This window comes from Dendrobates tinctorius, unplaced genomic scaffold, assembly GCF_039654945.1.
Source record: "Dendrobates tinctorius isolate UK_male_01 unplaced genomic scaffold, ASM3965494v1 ptg000060l, whole genome shotgun sequence".
NCBI classification, from domain to species: domain Eukaryota; kingdom Metazoa; phylum Chordata; class Amphibia; order Anura; family Dendrobatidae; genus Dendrobates; species Dendrobates tinctorius.
In genome coordinates, this window is record NW_027361728.1 from 44,541,014 (window position 1) to 44,560,122 (window position 19,109).

General features: G+C 44.3%; 1 protein-coding gene across 6 annotated transcripts in view; it reads left to right on the plus strand.

The window, feature by feature from the left end:
* ZBBX (zinc finger B-box domain containing) overlaps nt 1-19,109 on the plus strand; it is a 346,983-nt gene that overhangs the window by 146,138 nt on the left and 181,736 nt on the right. For all 6 annotated transcript variants that reach the window (XM_073578937.1, XM_073578938.1, XM_073578941.1 and 3 more), the window contains one exon: nt 10,625-10,775. In XM_073578937.1, the coding sequence (XP_073435038.1) occupies nt 10,625-10,775 (151 nt within the window). The remainder of the gene's footprint in view (nt 1-10,624; nt 10,776-19,109) is intronic.

Here is a 19,109-nt window from a genome sequence, read left to right on the forward strand (position 1 = left end):
TCCATCCTCCCAGTGGATGGCCATGGAACAAGGAGGTGGAATAAGATTCTGCAGGTGAACAACTGGCTACGTCGATGGTGCCGTCAGCAAGGATTTGGATTTCTGGATCACGGAGTGAGTTATCTATATGATTGACTACTTGCTAGAGATGGGGTGCACCTTACTAAGACTGGAAAACATGTATTTGGAAGTCTCCTTACTACATATAAGGAGAGCTTTAAACTAGAAAAATGTGGGAAGGGAAGCAAAAGGCCAGAAAAAGCCATACACCTGACAAATACTATTGTGAATTCTGCTATTAGAAGTGGAAAGGAAGTACAAAGATAAAAAAAATCTAAACAATAAAAATATTGGAGAAAGAGAAACCAATCACAAACTAAAATATTTCTATAGGAATGCACAAAGCATGGGCAACAAACAAGGAGAATTGGAACTACTAACACAGGAAAAGAAATATGATGTCATTGGAATCACTGAAACTTGGTGGGACGATACACATGATTGGAATACATGGCTAGAAGAATACAACTTATTTGCAAGAAACAGACTTGATAAACCAAGAGGGGGTGTTGCAGAAAAGCATATATCTGAACAGATATTGACGCTTCAGACCCCGTGAGTTCTGTGGAAACTGGGTAAGAAGACAAGGACAGAACAATGGAATGGACACCATTGTAGGCCTGTGCAAGCTGAAGCTATAGATGAACTGTTTATGCATCAAATGGCCAAGTTCTCCAAAAAATATGACACAGTTGTCATGGGAGATTTCAACTATCCAGACATTTGTTGGGAATCTCTCTCAGGCAAAACTAACAGGTCAAGGAAATTCTTATCCTCTCTTGCTGACAACTTTATCTTCCAAAAGGTAGGGGAGAAAACAAGGGGATCTGCTACCTTGGATATAATCCTTATAAACAGGAAGGAAATGGTTGAGGAGGTAAGAGTGGCTGGGACTCTAGGAGGTAGCGGGCCATGCTATTTTAGAATTTTGGATAACTAGAGGAGGAAGACCTGTGACGACTCAGACGTCAAGGTTAGATTTCAGAAAGGCAGATTTTAAGGGATTCAGAAAGAGAATTGGAGGGATCCAATGGCTGGATATCCTTAAAGACAAAAATGTCCAGGAAGGATGGGAAATCTTGAAAAATCAAATTCTCAAAGCAAAATTGTTAACAATTCTGAAAAGAGGGAAGAATAGGAAGCATTTAAGGAAACCAGGATGGATGAACACAGAACTTAAGCACATGCTAAAAAGGAAGAAAGAAATGTTTATAAAATGGAAAGAGGGAGACATATCTAAAGAAGAATATAATGCGGTCTGCAGAACCTGCAGGGCACAAATCAGATTACTAAAGTTGACAATGAATTGAGGCTTGCAAGAGACGTCAAAAGCAATATTAAAGGATTTTGGGGATATGTCAAAAGTAAAAGAAAAGTCAAAGATGCTATAGGATTTTTACAGGATGAAAATGATGAAATGGTAAGACAGGATGTTGAGAAGGCTGAACTTTTAAATTCCTATTTTGCATCTGTTTTCTCTCAGAAAGGAAATGTAACATCAACTGTTCTTCACTGTCCTATTAAGGGAATAGAAGAATCCAGGATATCTATAAACAGAAAGATAGTGAGGAAACACTTAGCTAACCTAAATGAATTCAAGTCTCCAGGTCCAGATGAATTACACCCCACAGTACTGAAGGAGATAGCAGAAGAAATTTTTGAACCCCTCTCAATAATCTTTGAAAATTCTTGGAGAACAGGAGACGTCGCAGAAGACTGGAGAAGAGCAAATGTTGTTCCTATCTTCAAAAAGGGGAAGAAGGTGGACCCAGGCAACTATAGGCCGGTGAGTCTGACTTCTATACCAGGAAAGATCTTTGAACAAATTATTAAACAACATGTATGTCAGTACCTGGATAAGAATGAAGTGATTAAACAGAGTCAGCATGGGTTTGTAACTAATAACTCATGTCAGACTAACTTAATCTCCTTCTATGACGGAATCACTGATTGGGTGGATCAGGGAAATGCTGTAGATATAGTATATCTTGACTTCAGCAAAGCATTTGACAAAGTATCTCACACAATCCTTATTGAAAAAATGACTAGGTATGGAATGGACAAGGCAACTGTTAGGTGGATTCATAACTGGCTTAGTGATCGGACCCAAAGAGTGGTCGTAAATGGCTGCACATCAAGTTGGAAGGTCTCAAATGAGGTACCACGGGGCTCTGTCATGGGCCCTGTATTGTTCAACCTCTTTATCAACGATTTAGATGAAGTAATTGAGGGTAAACTGATTAAATTTGCTAATGACACAAAGCTAGGAGGGATAGCTAATACTAGAGAAGAGAAAGAAAGGATTCAAAAAGATATAAATAAACTGGAGCAGTGGGCAGCAACTAACAGACTGGTTTTTAACAGGGAAAAATGCAAAGTACTACATCTGGGCAATAAAAATGAAAAAAGCATATTCAGAATGGGAGGAATAGGGCTAAGCAACAGCACATGTGAAAAAGACTTGGGTATACTAATAGATCACAGACTGAACATGAGTCAACAGTGTGATGCATCAGCAAAAAAGTAAATACAGTTCTGGGATGTATTAACAGAAGCATGCAGTCTAGATCATGTGAAGTCATTATTGCCCTCTACTCCTCTTTGGTCAGACCTCATCTGGAATACTGTGTCCAGTTTTGGGCACCACATTTTTAAAAAGACATCAACAAACTGGAGCAAGTTCAGCGAAGAGTGACCAGAATGGTGACCGATCTGCAAACCATGTTCTATGAGGAAAGGTTGCAGGACTTGGGAATGTTTAGCTTGTAAAAAAGAAGATTGAGAGGAGACTTAATAGCTGTCTACAAACATCTGAAGGGCTGTCACATTGTAGGAGGATCATTTTTATTCACATTTGCACAAGGAAAGACTAGAAGCAATGGGATGAAACTGAATGGGAGGAGACACAGATTAGATATTAGAAAAACTTTTTGACAGTTAGGGTGATCAATGAACGGAACAGGCTGCCATGAGAGGTGGTGAGATCTCCTTCCATGGAAGTCTTCAAACAGAGGCTGGACAGACATCTGTCTGGGATGATTTAGTGAATCCAGCTCTGAGCAGGGGGTTGGATCAGATGGCCCAGGAGGTCTCTTCCAACTCTACCATTCCATGATTCTTTGATAATGAAGCCCCCTTCACACACACACTGTATAATGCAATACCCCCACACGCACAGTATGATGCAGTCTCCCCACAGTGCAGCAGACACACACATACACACACAATACTTACCTCTCCTCCTCGTTCCCCCGCTGCTCTGGCTTCTGCAGAGCATCTCCGCACCTCATCAGCTCCACTACTGGCACACGCTGTGGCAGAGATGGAGTGATGGGAGAAGGAGGGTCCCATGACACTCTCTCCTCCATCACTGCTTTCAACTGCATCGGCATTTATGATGCCAATAAGTTGAATGCTGGGGGAGGGTTGGGCGGCACCAGGCCCCTCTTACTCAGGGAACCCATAGCGACCGCATGATGTGCCGCTATTAGTGGCACGCAACTGACTTGGGGCCCCGAGAGGAGTGGGGGCCCTAGGCAGCTACCTGGTCTTCCTGCCCCTAACACTAAGCCTGCATATCAGACATATGCAGCTCACACACTGCTTGCATATCAGACACATGCAGCTCACACAACACTTATATACTCATCACACGCATGTGGAATACACACCACTCACATATCAGACACATGCAGCACACACTGCACTCATATCAGACACATGCAATACACACACCACTCACATACTGTATCAGACACATGCAGCACACACACTGCTCACATATCAGACACATGCAGCGCACACACTGCTCACATATCAGATGCATGCAGAACACATATTAGACACATGCAGCAAACATATCAGACACATGCATCACACATTGCTTCCATATCGGACACATACAGCACACACTCCGCTAACATACTCACACCAAGTCTAAGAACAAAATCAACAAGTGGAACACAATTGTGAAGTTGAACGAAATTTATTGGTTATTTTAAATTTTTGTGGAAATTCAAAAACTGAAAAGTGGGGCGTGCAATATTATTCGGCCCCTTTACTTCCAGTGCAGCAAACTCACTCCAGAAGTTCATTGTAGATCTCTGAATGATCCAGTGATGTCCTAAATGACTAATGATGATACATATAATCCACCTATGTGTAATCAAGTCTCCGTATAAATGCACCTGCACTGTGATAGTCTCAGGGTTCTGTTTGAAGCACAGAGAGCATCATAAAGACCAAGGAACACAACAGTCAGGTTCGTGATACTCTTGTGGAGAAGTTTAAAGCTGGATTTGGACACAAAATGATTTCCAAAACTTTAAACATCCCAAGGAGCACTGTGCAAGCGATCATATTGAAATGGAAGGAGTATCATACCATTGCAAATCCACCAAGACCTGGCCGTCCCTCTAAACTTTCATCTCAAACAAGGAGAAGACTGATCAGAGATGCAGCCAATAGGCCCATGATCACTCTGGATGAACTGCAGAGATCCACAGCTGAGGTGGGACAGTCTGTCCATAGGACAACAATCAGTCGTACACTGCACAAATCTGGCCTTTATGGAAGAGTGGCAAGAAGAAATCTATTTCTCAAAGATATCCATAAAAAGTGTTGTTCAAAGTTTGCAACAAGCCACCTGGGAGACACAACAAACATGTGGAAGAAGGTGCTCTGGTCAGATGAAACCAAAATCGAACTTTTTGTCAACAATGCCAAACGATATGTTTGGTGTAAAGGCAACACAGCTCATCACCCTGAACACCATCCCCACTGACAAACGTGGTGGCAGGATCATGGTTTGGGGCTGCTTTTCTTCAGCAGGGACAGGGAAGATGGTTAAAATTGATGGGAAGATGGATGTAGCCAAATAATACAGGACCATTCTTGAAGAAAACGTGTTTGAGTCTGCAAAAGACCTGAGACTGGGACAGAGATTTGTCTTCCAACAATACAATGATCCCAAACATAAAGCAAAATCTACAATGGAATGGTTCACAAATATACGTATCCAGGTGTTAGAATGGCCAAGCCAAAGTCCAGACCTGAATCCAATCAAGAATCTGTGGAAAGAGCTGAAAACTGCTGTTCACAAACGATCTCCATCAAACCTCACTGAGCTCGATCTGTTTGCCAAGGAAGAATGGGCAAGAATTTCAGTCTCTCGATGTACAAAACTGATAGAGACACACCCCAAGCGACTTGCAGCTGTAATCGCAGCAAAAGGTGGTGCAACAAAGTATTAAGTTAAAGGGGCCGAATAATATTGCACGCCCCTCTTTTCAGTTTTTGAATTTCCCAAAAATGTTTAAATAACCAATAAATTTTCATTCAACTTCACAATTGTGTTCCACTTGTTGTTGATTCTTCACCAAAAATTTACATTTGGTATCTTTATGTTTGAAGCATCATATGTGGGAAAAGGTTGAAAAGTTCCAGGGAGCCGAATACTTTCGCAACGCACTGTAAAACACACACTGCTGACATATCAGACACATGCAGCACACAGCCTGCACACATATCAGACACCTGCAGCTCACACACTGCTCCCATATCAGACACATGCAGCTCACACAATACTCTCATATCAGACACGTGTAGCGTGCACACACTGCTCACATATCAGACGCATGCAGCACACACTCCTCTAACATACTGTATCAGACACTTGCAGCACACACACCGGTCTAGAAGTAAGATTTGGTAAATAGTGACAGTGTGTAGTGTGCATGCTATCACAATTTCTTTATGTTCCCATGCGTGCAGGTGGTTACATAATGGCATGTATGGGGTTTGCATGCTTGCTGTCACATGCCAACTTGTTATGATGAGTCACCGAAGGAGGAAATAACAAAATACCAGCTAAGTCCAGAAAAACCAGAGAGGTTGGCAGCTATCAGATTGCAGACCCCTGAACCTATCCACAACAACTAGCAGTAGCCGTGGGGGGTTCCTACGGTGCCCTAGACCCCTCGATCACAGCCAGAGAACTACATAGCCTAAAGACAGAAAGGGGAAAAACTAAACTGCCCCAGAGCAGACCCCAAAGCAATAGGCAGCTCCCAACATATAATGACGGTGAAGCAAGATGAAAACACTAACACAGATAGAAAGATAGGTTGAGCAAATGATGGGGCCCAAGCTAACTACATAGGACAGGATAGGAAAGCTGCTGTCTGCCATCTGCAAAAACCCTATCAAAATGAGCCAACCGACTGATAGGAAAAACAGGCCCTGAAGTTGCTAGGCTTCAAAAGACTATATCAGCACTCAGGTATATTCTGAAGACAGAGTAAAAGATCAACAGATCAGAGACAAAAATGGAATTCAGCTCACCCCAGGCCGGGGATGGCAGAACTCCCAAAAAACAAGGCAAAACAAAAACGAAACTGAAGAGTACAAAGCAGAGCAGAAAAACTTAGCTTTGAGATGTAGGAATCAGACTGGTCTCCAAGAATCCAGCAGGAAAATCACCAGCCAGGAAGAAGGGCGTCGGCAGCCTTATATCCAGTCCTCAATTCCAGCCACCCAGTCATCATCTAGCTGCCCAGGTGTTTGGTAATCAGTCTCACTACCTTCCTTCACTAGAGGAGGGAGTTCATCAGGCCTCAATGGTGAAGGGAAAAATGAACTCACAACACCAACTTTTCTGTTTTGGCTACTTTCAATAGAAGAGAATAGAGAGAAGCCGGATGACACTAGTCCGCCCTTGACCACAAATATGCAAAAGCCTGTTACATGCCATCTTGTGACTAGTCACCCACATGGGAATATAGGTATTGTGAGCGCATGCACATCACTCACTGCCATTATTTTGAGTGACATAGAGTGCCTGCAAACTATACGCACATGTGCAGAGACCTGTGAATCCTAACTGGTGGGCAGGGAGAAGCTACCAGGGATCTGCCTGTCTGTCTAGTCTCCAGCGTGGCTTTTGAAGTATAGTCTTTTCCGAAAGACCGCATCGTTTTAAAGACATACATACCTGGCTGTATCCATGCAGCCAGTGCCTGTTACTTACTGTCCCTGGATCATGCAGCATGTTTCAGCTGTCAGGTTCAGAATAAGCTTACATAAAAGTCACTGATGTTGGCCGCACATCGTCCTGTGTAACCAGGTGATGTGCCTGCCATCATGCTATGTTCTATGCACACACAATCTGTATAGTGCACATGAAAGGGTTGTCAGTCTTTTTAAACAGGCTGTTAAATTAAAGCTGATTGGCCTGCATTTAGTCATTTAGTAGTCATTTAGCAGCTGTGGTCACCAGCATAGATGTGTCTTTAGTCTCGGTGTAATGCTTACCTGCTTTCTCTTGCAGGTCAGGCACATACGGTATATGTTCACCAAGCTCCCCCTTGGTGCCTATTAAGCCCCAGCCCCACCATTTGTAAAGCTCCGCCCCCTAGATGTAGGGGGGACAAAGGAAACAACTTTCACTGTGCCTTACCTGAGAAGGAACATCTTTCTGCCTCTACAGCCGCATTGGGTGGGAACCAGACAATTAGATGTTCCTTTACTGCAGAAACTCCTGTCACACAGAGCAGGGATAGGACTGTGTGGTAGGAACCTCTCAGTAGCCAATGAGCGCTCTGTGTTACTATGAGAAAGAGCGCTCATTGGTTAATGCAAGTTCCTGTCACTGAGTCTCTGCCACTGATAGGAGCCTCTAATAGCCAATGAGCTCTCTCCTTGCCAGTGATGAAAAGTGCTCATTGGTTACTGAGCAGCAAAGTAGTTGCTGACCCCAGCGTTCTTCAGGCAGTGACCCAGGCACAACTCCTTGCACAGGTTTGTCATCACCTATTTTTGGGCAGCACTGCGCCTCATCTAGGAGCAGGGCAGAACAAGAAAAGTGAAATTATTTCTTTTTTCTGTATGCTGACTTGTAGGCTTGGTAAACACTAAGTCAAATTTAAAAAGCTTATGTACCCACGCCTTTCTAATATTGTGTATAGTTCTGTGGAAAAGTTTTAGGCAGGCGTGGAAAAAATGTTGTAAAGTACAAATGCTTCCAAAAATAGAAGTATTAATAGTTGGTTTGTGTCAGTTAACAAAACCAAATCAATATTTAGTGTGACCACTGTTTGCCTTCAAAGCAGCATTAAAGCATCAGTTCTTCTAGGTTAACTTGCAGACATTTTTTAAAGAAACTTGACAGGGCGGTCATTCCCTCCTGCTACAGACTCTCTCATCTCTTGGCATCACAGACTTGGCCCTATCCTGGATCTCATCATACCTAACAGACCGAACATTTAGTGTCTCCCTCTCACACACCACCTCCTCACCTCGCCCCCTGTCTGTTGGTGTTCCTCAAGGCTCTGTCCTAAGACCCCTACTTTTCTCCATCTATACCTTTGGCTTGGGACAGCTCATAGAATCCTACAGTTTGCAGTATCACCTCTATGCCGATGACACGCAGATCTACCTATCTGGAACCAACCTCGCCTCCTTACTGACTGAAATCCCACAATGTCTGTCTGCTATCTCAGCCTTCTTCTCTGCTCGCTTTCTCAAACTGTACATGGACAAAACAGAATTCATCATCTTTCCCCATCTCACTCTACCCCTCCACCAGACCTATCCATCAATGTCAACGGCTGCTTTTTTCCCCAGTCCCATACGCTCGGTGCCTTGGGGTGATCCTCGACTCTGCGCTCTCTTTCAAACCACATATCCAAGCCCTCGCCTCCTCCTGCCACCTCAAACTCAAAAATATTTCCCGGATCCACTCATTCCTCAACCACGAAACCACAAAAACACTAGTGCATGCTCTTATCATCTCCCGGTTCGACTGCTGCAACCTCCTACTCTCTGGCCTCCCCTCTAGCACTCTGGCTCCGCCCCAGTCCATCCTACACTCTGCTGCCTGACTAATCCACCTGTCTCCCTGCTATTCCCCAGCCTCCCCCATATGCCAGGCCCTTCACTGGCTTCCTATTGCCCAGAGACTCCAATTCAAAACCCTAACCATGACATACAAAGCCATCCACAACCTGTCTCCTCCATACATCTGTGACATGGTCTCTAGGTACCTACCAGCACGCAACCTTCGATCATCTCAAGATCTCCTTCTCTACTCCCTCCTTATCTCTTCTTCCCACAACCGCATACAAGACTTCTCCCGTGCTTCCCCCATACTCTGGAACTCTCCGCCGCAACACATCAGACTCTCACCATCAACGGAAACCTTCAAGAAGAACCTGAAGACCCACCTGTTCCGACAAGCCTACAGCCTGCAATGATCCTCGGTCTACTGAACCACCGTACGACCTGCTCTACCCTCTCCTACTGTATCCTCACCCATCCCTGTAGACTGTGAGCCTACGCGGGCAGGGTCCCCTCTCCTTATGTACTTGTGTGTCCCTTGTCTTACACATGTTTATTATACTTGTCTATATTTCCCCTTTTCACATGTAAAGCGCCATGGAATAAATGGCGATATATAAATGCGTAATAATAATAATAATAATTCCTAACATCTCTAAAAATTAACCACAGATCTTCTGTGGATGCTAATGCTGTGGATGTAAGTATACACATATATCCTTCTATCTCTTCATGTAACACCATACAGACTCGATGATGTTGAGATCAGGCTCTATGGGGACCATGTCATCACTTCTAATACTCCTTGTTCTTCTTTATGCTGAAGTTAGTTCTTAATAACATTGGCTGTATGTTTGGGATTGCAGTATAAATATGGAGCCAATCAGATTCCTTCCTCATGGCATTGCATGGTGGATTAGTATCTGACTGTGTGTTTCACCATTGAGGACAGCTTTGAGGACACCAAAAAATGGCTAACATTGAGGACCGTAGACGCATTGGTTGGCAGCAAATGAGACACAGTATGCTTACTTCCCTTTGTAATTGGAAGATGTCCCCAGTATTGTCATCAGCTCACACCTGGCCGCATCCAGTGGGATCCAGCTGCACCCATCTACTGTTTGGAGAAGTCATAACAGAAGTGGTTTTGCCAGTATCATTAACAACTATCTTCAACATCAAGAAAGAATCATATACAGTAAGTGATGTTATGTCTCTACATAGCCTTGATCTCAACATCATTGATTATATCTGGGATTACATGAAGAGACAGAAGGATTTGTATAAATCTACATTCAAGAACGATCTGTGGTTAGTTCTCCAAGATGTTTGGAACAACCTCCCTGTCAAGTACCTTCAAAAACTGTGCAAGTGTACCTAGAAGATTTGATGCTGTTTTGAAGGCAAAAGGCGGTGACACAAAATATTGATATGATTTACATTTCTCTTTTGTACCTTTACTTTGCATTTTGTTAATTGATAAAAATCAACTATTAACGACTATATTTTCTAAAGCATTCTTTATAGCATTTTTTTTACACACCTGACAAAACCTTTTGCATCGTATTGTACATTTTTTACACTTTTTTCTTTTATTAATACATTATTTTATTATTGGTATTGAAATTGATTAGATCAGACTGTGTTCTTTGGTGCTGCTTGCTCTTCTTTTAGAAGACCATATACTACTGCAAGATACAAAATAAAATCTTTACAAACTCTCCAACAGTTTTTTATCTCCAAGCCAAGAAAAGAATATTTACCTGGATCTCTACTGCATGGAACTTTTAATGAAGAGGAATCGGCAAAATATTTTAATGAAGCTTTATTGGAATGGAGAAATGAGGCCAAGAATAAATCACGACATGTCAATGAAGCAGGTAGCGCAGCGTTTATTGCTGTTTCTGTACTTTTTTTGTGCTTTATTGGGATATTCAGATGTTTTTAAAGATGATGTAAAATGAAGAGAGAGAACCGAGACCTAAGCAAACCGGGCCAGCTATCAAACTCCCACGCAATGAATGTATTAATAAACTCAAATATCTTACAGATGCAGAAAATTAAAGCAGGATTATTTTCAATTTTGATAAAGTGTCCATGTAGTATCAGTTTTACTGTAGGGTGCTAAGGTATGGAAGGTCACCACACGCTACAAGGAAAACCGAGCATAGCAAACCATCTGGATGTTCTGTCACCTTTCAGTTCTAAATCTCACAATACTCATTGGTCAATGTGGTCAAAAACATTGACCGACATTTGTCTATCTAATGTGTATTGGGGTCTCCTGACTTTGTTTCAAGGATAAATGTCATGAGAAGGATTGGGCAGTTGTTCCTGCATGAAAAAAGCTAGTAGCTGCTTACTCTGAACCAAATATTTATTGGTATGGGGGAGTTGTAAGAGACAGCTCTCGAATAAAACTGTGTTTGACATACAGATAACTAATGTGTGTTGCCAGCCTCAAAAATGTTGAAGGCCAATAACATATCTACTCCATTCACAGAATTTGGGGACCTAATTGAAATTGAACAGTGATAAGCATTATATGTTTTATAGTACCACAACTGCTGTAATTCCTTGCGCTCACTAGTGTCACTCAGAGATATCTTAGAGGGGTTTGATTTTTTTATGGTATTTGATGGCTCAATTTAAAAATAAAAAAATCCATTAACATCTGCTGCTGTAGCACTGCTTCTCTACTGCTGCTCCTGGTCTTAGTTAACATGGCTGCAGCAGTGATTTCACAACAACAGTTTGTAACCGCTGCTACCAATCACTGGGCTCAGCTTTCATGTATTTTCTACTTTGACATCTACCCTGAGTACAGTGACTGCAGTGGTTACAGGCTGTAACCGTGACTTTACCCCAGCAACTGTGTTAACAACGACTGCGGCAGCAGGGATGCAGTGCTAGAGTAACTGCGCATAAAGGCTGGTTTTGTTATTTTTCAATAGAGCAAGTCTGTGCTTTAAAAAAATTAAACCCGAAACAAAAAAACCTTTAATAAACCTATCAAGATTATCTTTCCTTTCTGTTAGTTGCAATATAATTTGCTGAATCCACTGAAAAAAAATATTTCTTTAAACAAGGGCTGAACTAAAAGTCTGTTTTGATTTCATTACTTGGGTTTTGTTATGCGCAGGAATAGCTGCTCTGTAGCGGCTTGCGTCAGACCAGCAAAAACGCAGTCACAGATGCACTTTGCACAAGCCACCACATATAGGCAAGTCCTTAAGGGTCAGAATATTCTTCACCCACTCCCAAAGAGGAGGATGGCTTCGCCGAGCCTTTCCCAGACGAATGTCGCAGGGAAGCTGGAGTCTAGTGACGCGGATGATGTAGAGTCAGGTACAAGAGTAAATTCAAATCTAGTAAAAAAAACAAAACGAAAACCAAAGGGAAACCTAAGGACAATAGCTAGTAAAAAAAGAACCAATAACTACTATTAGCACCTACTGAGACTCAACCAGAGCTCAACCAGGAAGCACTCACCATACCACTATGCAAGGGAACTGAATAAACAGCACAGAAATGAATTAGAAGTAGGCTTGAAATAGCCAGCCCAAATCCAAAGACAGCAATCAGGTGATGCATTCCTCCCAGTCATGTCTAGGGAGCCACACCCTTCTCACTTGCACATCAGAGTGAACACATTCCCACCATTGGCTAACACCAGGCAAGGTAGCATCCTATGTTGCCTGGCAACCAGGAGGCACAGCATCCCATGTCTCCCAGGCCACCAAAACAGTGGGAAGTACAAAATCCCTTGTTCCCACATCGCTTACCACTTCCACACATGAGGCACCACCGTGTGCAATCGCACCATCCAAATGCGCACTAGCTCTGCCCCCAGAGCAGGCAGATCGGTGGAGCAGTTTGGAAACTTGAGGACGATTGCGTCCACTGCAGGTATTCCTAGCAGTTTTATTGTATTTTTATGCTATCTATTATGGCTTGAATGCTTTTCTATTGTGGGCACATGGGAGGTTTATGACTCAGATCAAATTAAGCAGCAACTACAGCAATGATATGACACAGTGCAACTATGTCTGATAATCAGTTGTCTGTGGCTTCAGTAGGCATCATGGTCATCATTGCACCATGCAGAAGGAGCTGATTGGCAGACAACCTTGCAGAAAGAGATTATTCTCTTGTACTTTGGAGAATATAACTAAATTATATACAGAAATTGGATTCACATGGTCTAGATATGGGTTTTCTTTACCTTCCCTACACTGGTTTCTTTAATTGGTCCCATGAACCTCCGCTCAATTTTTTCAACATTCATTTTGCTTCTGTGTTTCTTCCATGTGCCTGTTATATTTTGTGTACATATTCTACTCTGAATAAAGTACTTGAGTTGTCTCAAAATAGAATCATTTGTGGCTGCCCCAATCCTAAGCACCTGTTGCAAGAATCTCTATAGAGTTCCTTTGTGTTACTTATCCTTGTAGAGAACAGACCCATTTAAAAGACGCATGGCACTTTCTTCAGATCACTCTTGTGAAACTTGACTTCTTATTCTTTAGCCCACTGAGGAAAAGCGAGCACATTTTTATTCTATTTAATCCATATACCATACAACATCTAACATTTCTTTGCAATTCAGATGATTCTTCATCATCAAAGGTTTGTACATTAGCATTTTGCATTTATTTTCTCACTAATTACATATTTTGCATCTGAAGACTCGCTTGCCAGCAAACAGACTCTGTTTTCGCTTTATGTTTTAACTGCACTGGGATGTGAAAGCTTTAGACTAACAAAGCGAATTCTGAATATACTGTACTTACTATATTTGTCATGTGCTACAGAAAACCTGTGCAATGTAGTTGTTAGTAACATTCAAGAAATTAGATTTAGCCCTAGTAATGTCTTGGTGCCTGGAAGCATAATCCATCTGGTACCAAAATGTCTACTCTAAAGTTGAAACATTTTTCATAGAAAGATGGAATTGTATTATTTGAGTTCTCACGTTTAAATTTCGCTGTTTCGGCTCACCTGGTGAGTTGGATTCACTAAACCATAGTTTATGGTGAGCAGCATGGATCAGAGGTGCTGATGCAGTGGAATTGAATAGACCAGACAGCACATGGAGCAACAAGAATCAGTAGAGCTTGATATACCTGACGGCACGTGAGCCACTCGGACTAATATACTGTACGGCACATGGGATTGCAAGGATAAGCAGAGCAGGATATGTGGGCATGCATAGTAAAATAATTAAAGAGTGAAGTATGCAGAGAGCTTCTGGGTGTGACAGGACTGTATATGTAATCAGGCATCTTGAAACAGCAAAGTCGGATTGGCAAACAGGCCCTGTGAAGTAGTGGAGCCGAGCGTGCAGACAGCACTTTGGAGCAGCAGCCGAGTGTCTGACAGCAAGCACACTTAGTAATGACTGAAGCAGAACCAAGTGATAGCAAAGCTGTTAGGTGATTCAACAAAGAAAGCGCACATGGTAGCAGTGTGCCTATGCAGCATCTATAGTACAAGACAGAATGTAAAAAATAATAAAAAAAAGAAAAAAAAAGGTTATACTCCCCTTTCCGACGGCCCCCGGACTCTTTCCCTCCTCTCACCACGCGCCTGGCATCTTCCGGTCCCAGTAATGCTTTGCGCAAATGACCGCTGATGACGTCGCGCTCTCGCAAGAGTGACGTCATCTCCGGTCCTTCGCGCTAAGGCCTCTTTCACACATCAGGTTTTCGCCGTCAGGCGCGATCCGGCGCTTTTGACAGAAACCGGATCCGGCGAAATGCAATGCCGGATCCGGTTTCCCCCCCATTGACTTGCATTTGCGCCGGATCGCGCTGGATGGCCATGCGTTTCATCCGGTTTTCGCCGGATCCGGCAATGTGTCGCAATGTGTCGCGATCCGGCGTCTGGAAAAAACGTCTACTGTAACGTTTTTTGTCTCCGGCGAAAAAGCCGGACACGCCGGATCCGGCGCGTCCGGCTTTTTCACACAATGAAAGCCTATGAGCGCCGCAATGCGCCGGATCCGGCGAAAGCCGGATCCGGTGGCCGGATCCGGTTTTTTTGGTCTGAGCATGCTCAGTAGCTCTGCCCACAGGAGATATATAAAAGCAAGACAATGGGACCCTCAGCCACACCCAACATGCCACCCAAGACAGCAACCAGGCGCAGGAGAAGGCAGCAGACATCTGCAGCAGCAGCACCATCAGCAACACCCCAAATGGAGCAGCATGCTGAACGGGAGGGGAGTCCAGAAGCAGATGAGAGACGGTAATTATCAAATCCCCCATTCCTCCAAACTAGGGCCATGGAATATCAAGATATTCATTGGCCCTTTGTTTCTCTTTATTCAACAGCCGCCAAAGAGATGCAGCAGCAGCACCATCAGCAACACCCCAAATGGAGCAGCATGCTGAACGGGAGGGGAGTCCAGAAGCAGATGAGAGACGGTAATTATCAAATCCCCCATTCCTCCAAACTAGGGCCATGGAATATCAAGATATTCATTGGCCCTTTGTTTCTCTTTATTCAACAGCCGCCAAAGAGATGCAGCAGCAGCAGCAGCAGAAATGGCATCACTGGCAGCAGCAATACCCACAGCCATGGAGTCTGGCCATCAACAGGACAGCACATCTTCTTCTGGGAGCCCTCCCTCGCATCGTCAGCGTTTGACGGTAAGTTTTTATTTCCAAAATCCATCATCTCTGTAATATATGTCTATTCATTGCCTTTTATTTCAAAACAGGAATCACAAGATGAAGAGGAGCTCCCAGAAGAAGAAGGAAGGGGTGGACAGACGCTTGGAGTGGGCTCACAATTCGTAAGTTTTTTGCATCAAACGCAGAAACACAACATCACACTACACACAACACATAGAAAACAATGTTCTGCAGACCACACACAGCAAACAAATGCCTACATCCAAACTCATAACATTTTTTGTTTTCTTCTCTAGTCTTCCCAATCTGGTGCTCGGCCAAGAGGTCCTCGCAGTGCCTCCCAGGGTCGTCGGCGACAGCAACGCGGCGGTCACCAGCGTGTAAGTATAAATATTTTTGCTTTGTTTTTTGGCACTTTTTATTTCATTTCTTTTGTGGAGGCTAATTATGTTATTTTTGTCTTTTTCTTTAACAGCCTTCACAGCGTGCTCCCGACTCTGACGGTGAGGATGGAGGGATTGATGTGGACCGCCTCATCGATCTCGTCAGAGAAAGGGAGCCGCTCTGGAATATGGCTGACCGCCACCACGCTGACCTGATCATTACCCGACGACTCTGGGAGGAAATCTGTTCTCTCCTTGTGGGCCGCTGGGAGGACCTCGAAGCTCGGGACCAGATTAAAGAGCGTAAGTATATACAGTAACAGTTGCTTGATGTAAACCAGTGTTTCCCGAACTCCAGTCCTCGTGGTCCCCACGGATCATGTGTTCAGGATTTCTATTTACTATTGAAATCCTGAAAACATGACCCCTGGGGACCATGAGGACTGGAGTTTGTGAAACACTGATGTTGTATACTAACCACTCCTTTCTCGTTTCAGGGAACAGAATTGTGAATCGGTGGCGGTCTGTGAGGGATCGTTTCAAGAAGGAGTTCAATAAAGAGATGCGGGCCCCGAGTGGATCTGGAGGACGCCGGAGCAAGTACAAGTACGCACAAGCCCTGTCGTTCCTCCGGGAAACAATGCTCACCAGAAGGTAAATATTACACACCACATGTGAAAAAGATGTAACTTTTTTTTTTCAGCCAGGGCCATACCATGTCAGTATTTTAATTGTTTTTTTTTCTCTTTATTCCACAGCACGGTGAGCAGCACTCGGGAGCCTGCACGATTGGACCCTTCTGAGGCGATCCCTGAGGAGACCGGCACCGAGGGACACTTCGACCGCCCCGGTACATCTGCACCTTCCCTGCCTTCCCACACATTCGACCCATCTGTCCCATCCACCAGCACAGGAGCATCGTGGCCGCCTACATTACATGAAGCTGCTGGTGAGGAGATCGCTTTCCCTTTACCCCACCCTTCTGCCCCTGCCGCCTCTAGTACACCTGCGGGTACTGGGCGGCAGCGGCAGAGGGGTCAGGAAAAGAGTTATGCGCAAGAGTTATTGCATCTGAATGCATCTTTCCAGAACTGTCTCAAAGTCTTGTCAGAGCAAATCTCCGCAGGCTTTCAGCAGATCAACTCCAGCATTCTGGAGGTGAAGACACTTCTGCAAACCATGCATTCAGAAGCAAGATCTTCGCCAAACCACACCTTTTTCAGGTCTGTTGTGGAGCGCATGGAAACGCTCTCTCCTGCCCAGCAGATGCATGTAATGCATTCGTGCCACGGTGCTCTACAGCAGGTTACCTCCCAACCTCCACCTCCCACCACTGTAGTTCCTCCACCTGCACCCCCTCCAGCCACTTTCCATCCTCCCCCTCCTATTACATCTGCACCCCCTCCAGCCACTTTTCATCCTCCCCCTCCTACTACATACCAGCAACCTGCCCAGTACCAGCAACCTCCCCAGTACCAGCAACCTCCCCAGTACCAGTCATCTCCCCACTTCCAGCAACCTGCCCCGTACCAAACTCCTTCCCCGTTCCAAACTCCTTCCCCGTACCAAACTCCTTCCCCATACAACTTTCCATCAACATCATCTGCTCCTACAGTCCCTGCCCAACCCTCCACTCCACCACCCACCACCTCTTCTGCTTCCCACATGTCCACCCATTCTGTAGTTTTTTCCACACCTTCACCTCTAACTGTTCCTTCCCCACCACGATCCCAGTCCTCTCTCCACACACCCAGTGTCGAAGTGTCCCGCAGCCCCTCCAGCAGTATTTCCACCCCACAATACACAGATTTGTAATGTGTGTTTTTTAATAAAAATGCCCATTGGGTTTAAAACCTTTATTAAAAAAGTTTTTTGCACTTTAAAAACATTTTACAAAAAAAAAAAAAATTTTAAATAAAAGTTAAATTATCGTTTCACAATGGTTGTCTGTCTTTTCTTTCTGCGGCGAACTATGTTTAAAAAAAAGGTTAAATACAGGGTATTTCAAAGGTAAAAAGGTATTCAAAACCAGGTATAACTGTGGGTAAATTTTAGCTTTTTGCCACAGTTGTGTTCCTGGTTGTGTTTGAAGCAAAGTATTTCACCTAAAAAGTTGTGTTTATTGTAGGTGATTTCCTAACAATGTACACAACTTTTGTTAAAAGGTGAAATACTTTGCATAAAACACAACCAGGTACACACCTGTGGCCTAAAGCTAAAAATAGTAGACCATGACAAGATAGCCAACTTTGGTTGGCAAAGGTATATACTGTTGGTCCAGAAGGTACACAAGTTTGGTTAGGGCACAAATCTTTCACACTCTGTCATCCTGCCAGTGTACTCTGCCTTGAGGGGCCACAAGGGTCAATTTTAAAAACCGGATCTGGCGTAATCCGTCGAAAAAACGGATAGAAAAACGGATGAACCGGATGAGACGGATCCGGTTTTGTCTGTCAAGAACAAGACGGATCCGGCAGAAAACCGGATCCGGCACATCAGGTTTTACAAAACATTTGCCGGATCCGGCATTCCGGCACGACGCCGGATCGCGCCTGACGCCGAAAACCTGATGTGTGAAAGTAGCCTAAGCATTACTGGGACCGGAAGATGCCGGGAGCATGGAGAGGAGATCAGGGGCCGTCGGAAGGTAAGAATAACCTTTTTTTTAAATTTTTTTTATTCTCACCACCCGACGGCCCCCGATCTCCTCTCCACGCTCCCGGCATCTTCCGGTCCCAGTAATGCTTAGCGCGAAGGACCGGAGATGACATCACTCTTGCCAGAGCGCGACGTCATCAGTGGTCTTTCGCGCAAAGCATTACTGGGACTGGAAGATGCCGGGTGCGTGGTGAGAGAAGGGAAAGAGTCCGGGGGCCATTGGAAGGTGAGTATATCACTATTTTTTATTTTAATTCTATTTTTTACAGGTTTATGGTACCCAGGGCCTGGAGGAGAGTCTCCTCTCCTCTGTACCCTGGGTACCATCTGCACATTGAGCGCTGCGCCGGTCATCTCCCAGCTGCATCGCCACTGACCTCCGTGCGGCAGGAGATGACCCGCGGCAACCGTCGGGAGATCAGCAGCTAGCGCCGCAGATCTCCCGACGGTAGCGGTGGCGTGCGATCTTTCGAATTCCGTGCCAGTTCACGGAAGGACTGCACCTGTTGCTGATTGGTCGCGGACGGCCGTCTGC